General features: G+C 37.6%; 1 protein-coding gene across 1 annotated transcript; it reads left to right on the plus strand.

Annotated features, from left to right (window-relative positions):
* The first annotated feature begins 673 nt into the window (after positions 1–673).
* Positions 674–1,652, plus strand: LOC109257130 (olfactory receptor 2T8-like). The gene has a single exon (XM_019433099.2). It carries the CDS (start codon positions 714–716, stop codon positions 1,650–1,652), a length of 939 nt encoding a protein of 312 aa, XP_019288644.2. The 5' UTR covers positions 674–713.
* Positions 1,653–2,353: the final 701 nt, after the last annotated feature.

A 2,353-nucleotide genomic window follows, 5' to 3' on the forward strand; every position in this document is an offset into this window, starting at 1 on the left:
AGGGAAATAGCCTGATTTCATTACCTTTTTCAGTGTATAACACAGAAAAGTTAAACTAAATGTACTAACAATTCCGAATTAAATCATATGCCTTCTGCAGACTCAGTATTTTGGCTCATAGACATGAAAATATAAGTTCTGTCTCTGACTCCTTTTTTTTTTTTATTTTGGAAAAACAATACCTTTCTGAATTAAATGATATCAAGAAAGATGATCTGATTTTGAAAGGTTTCAGTAAATATTGATGTTTTATATGTGTGACTCCTGTTTGAAGGGCTTGGCTTTTACATAGTTAAACACATAGATTTAACTCAGCTTCTAAGAATACTGACTACACATGATACAAGGCAAGGCACAATTATAAATTACAAATTATGTGAATAATGTTCACTTATGTTGGTGTCATGTGGTGCAACAGACATACTTACCGTATCCCTGTAATTTATCAAAAGAATTATTAATTGTGCCCATTAATCAATAGTAAAGGTGGGGGTACTAATTTTGAAAACTCTGAAAGTGATAAAAAATGGAAAAAGTTGTAACTAATTTTATGTCCATGTTAAACTATTTTGAAAATGGCAAATGAAAGATTTTGAATAGGTTTTATAATTTTCAGTCATGTAATTATCAAGTAATATGTAATTGAAATAGAGCACTGCAAATGATCTCTGTCATCTACTTCTTCATTTCCAGCGTCATTCCTGTTTGAAATCATGAAAAACGGGAACACCACCTCATATTTCATTCTCCTAGGACTCTTTAACCACACAGAAGCCAAACTATTTCTTTTTGTGATGGTTGTGACAACTTCCTTCGCCTCCCTAGTGGGCAATGCCTTCATGATCTTCTTGATTCATCAAGATGCCCGACTCCACACACCCATGTACTTCCTACTGAGCCAACTCTCCCTCATGGACATGATGCTGGTTTCCACCATTGTGCCCAAAATGGTTACTGACTACTTGACTGGAGAGAAGTTCATCTCCCCTGCCGGCTGTGGGTTGCAGATCTTCTTTTTTATCACTTTGGGAGGGGGCGAGTGCTTCCTCTTAGCAGCCATGTCCTATGACCGGTATGTGGCTGTTTGCCACCCACTGCGATACCCCATCCTCATGAACTGGCAATTATGCCTGAGAATGACTCTGGGGTCTTGGGTCCTGGGGTCAGCTGATGGGCTCATGCAGGCTGCTGCTACCCTGAGTTTTCCATTTTGTGATGCACGTGAGATCAATCATTTCTTCTGCGAGGCCCCTACTCTGGTGCGTTTAGCTTGTGCCGACACGTTTGTCTTTGAGTATGTGATGTACATATGCTGTGTGTTAATGCTCCTGGTCCCATTTTCTCTCATTCTGATTTCCTATAGTCTCATCCTTGCTGCAATTCTCCAGATGCATTTTAGAGAAGCCCGCAAAAAGGCTTTTACCACCTGCTCCTCACATCTCTCTGTGGTGGGACTCTTTTACGGAGCTGCAATTTTTACCTATATGCAACCTAAATCCTACAGGTCAGCTCACCATGATAAAGTAGTTTCAGTGTTCTATACTATCTTCACCCCTATACTGAACCCCCTCATCTACAGTCTGAGGAACAGAGAAGTCAAGTTAGCCCTGAGAAAGTGTCTGGGTCAGTGTTCTGCCTTAAGCCATGACTAAGATTGTAAAAGTGGTTGTGTGGGATTTCCTAGAGAAAAAAAAATGTGTGCATTATATCTTTGTTATTACTATTTTACTTTGAAATGCAGGCACAGATCTGTAGTTTGGATCTTTTACTAAGCTGTCATGAACACATCAAATTGTGGATTGTTAAAAATCTGTTAAACAAAAATCATTAAAATGTTTTTACATCACACCACCTAATAAGTATTTGCTCAAAGAATGAACTAAGTAGCCAAACGATTTTGAACATTTGTTGTTAATTTCTTTTAAATTGTGGTTTAACTTACAAACACTAAAATGCCCACACCTGACGCTTAGTATTCAACCAGTGTCACCAACTTGGACTTGTAACTTAACCCACTAGCAAAAGACAATTCTTTGCTAAGACCAGAAGTGTTTTTCATTCCCTTTTCCAGTAAAACCACTCGACCAATATACTACCACTGGTCACATTTGTATCTTTATGCTGCAGTTTGGCCTATTCTAGAATTTTGCTCCAATGAAAATACAAAATAGGTAGATTTCTATATATTTTGTCTTTTTCTCAATATGTTTTTAAAGATTCTGCCACAACTTTACATTTGTCAGATGTTTCCTTTTTTGTTCCTGATTAATATTCCCATCTCTGAATCTAAATGGGTTTGTTTAGATACTACTATGATGATGAACATGTGGGCTATTTTCAGTCTGTAACTGTT

The sequence above is a fragment of the Panthera pardus genome, unplaced genomic scaffold, assembly GCF_024362965.1.
Source record: "Panthera pardus isolate Hobbes unplaced genomic scaffold, ASM2436296v1 HiC_scaffold_1, whole genome shotgun sequence".
NCBI lineage: Eukaryota > Metazoa > Chordata > Mammalia > Carnivora > Felidae > Panthera > Panthera pardus.

Coding starts and splice junctions, on each gene's coding strand:
- LOC109257130 (XM_019433099.2), top strand. CDS start 714: ATGAAAAACGGGAACACCACCTCATATTTCATTCTCCTAGGACTCTTT.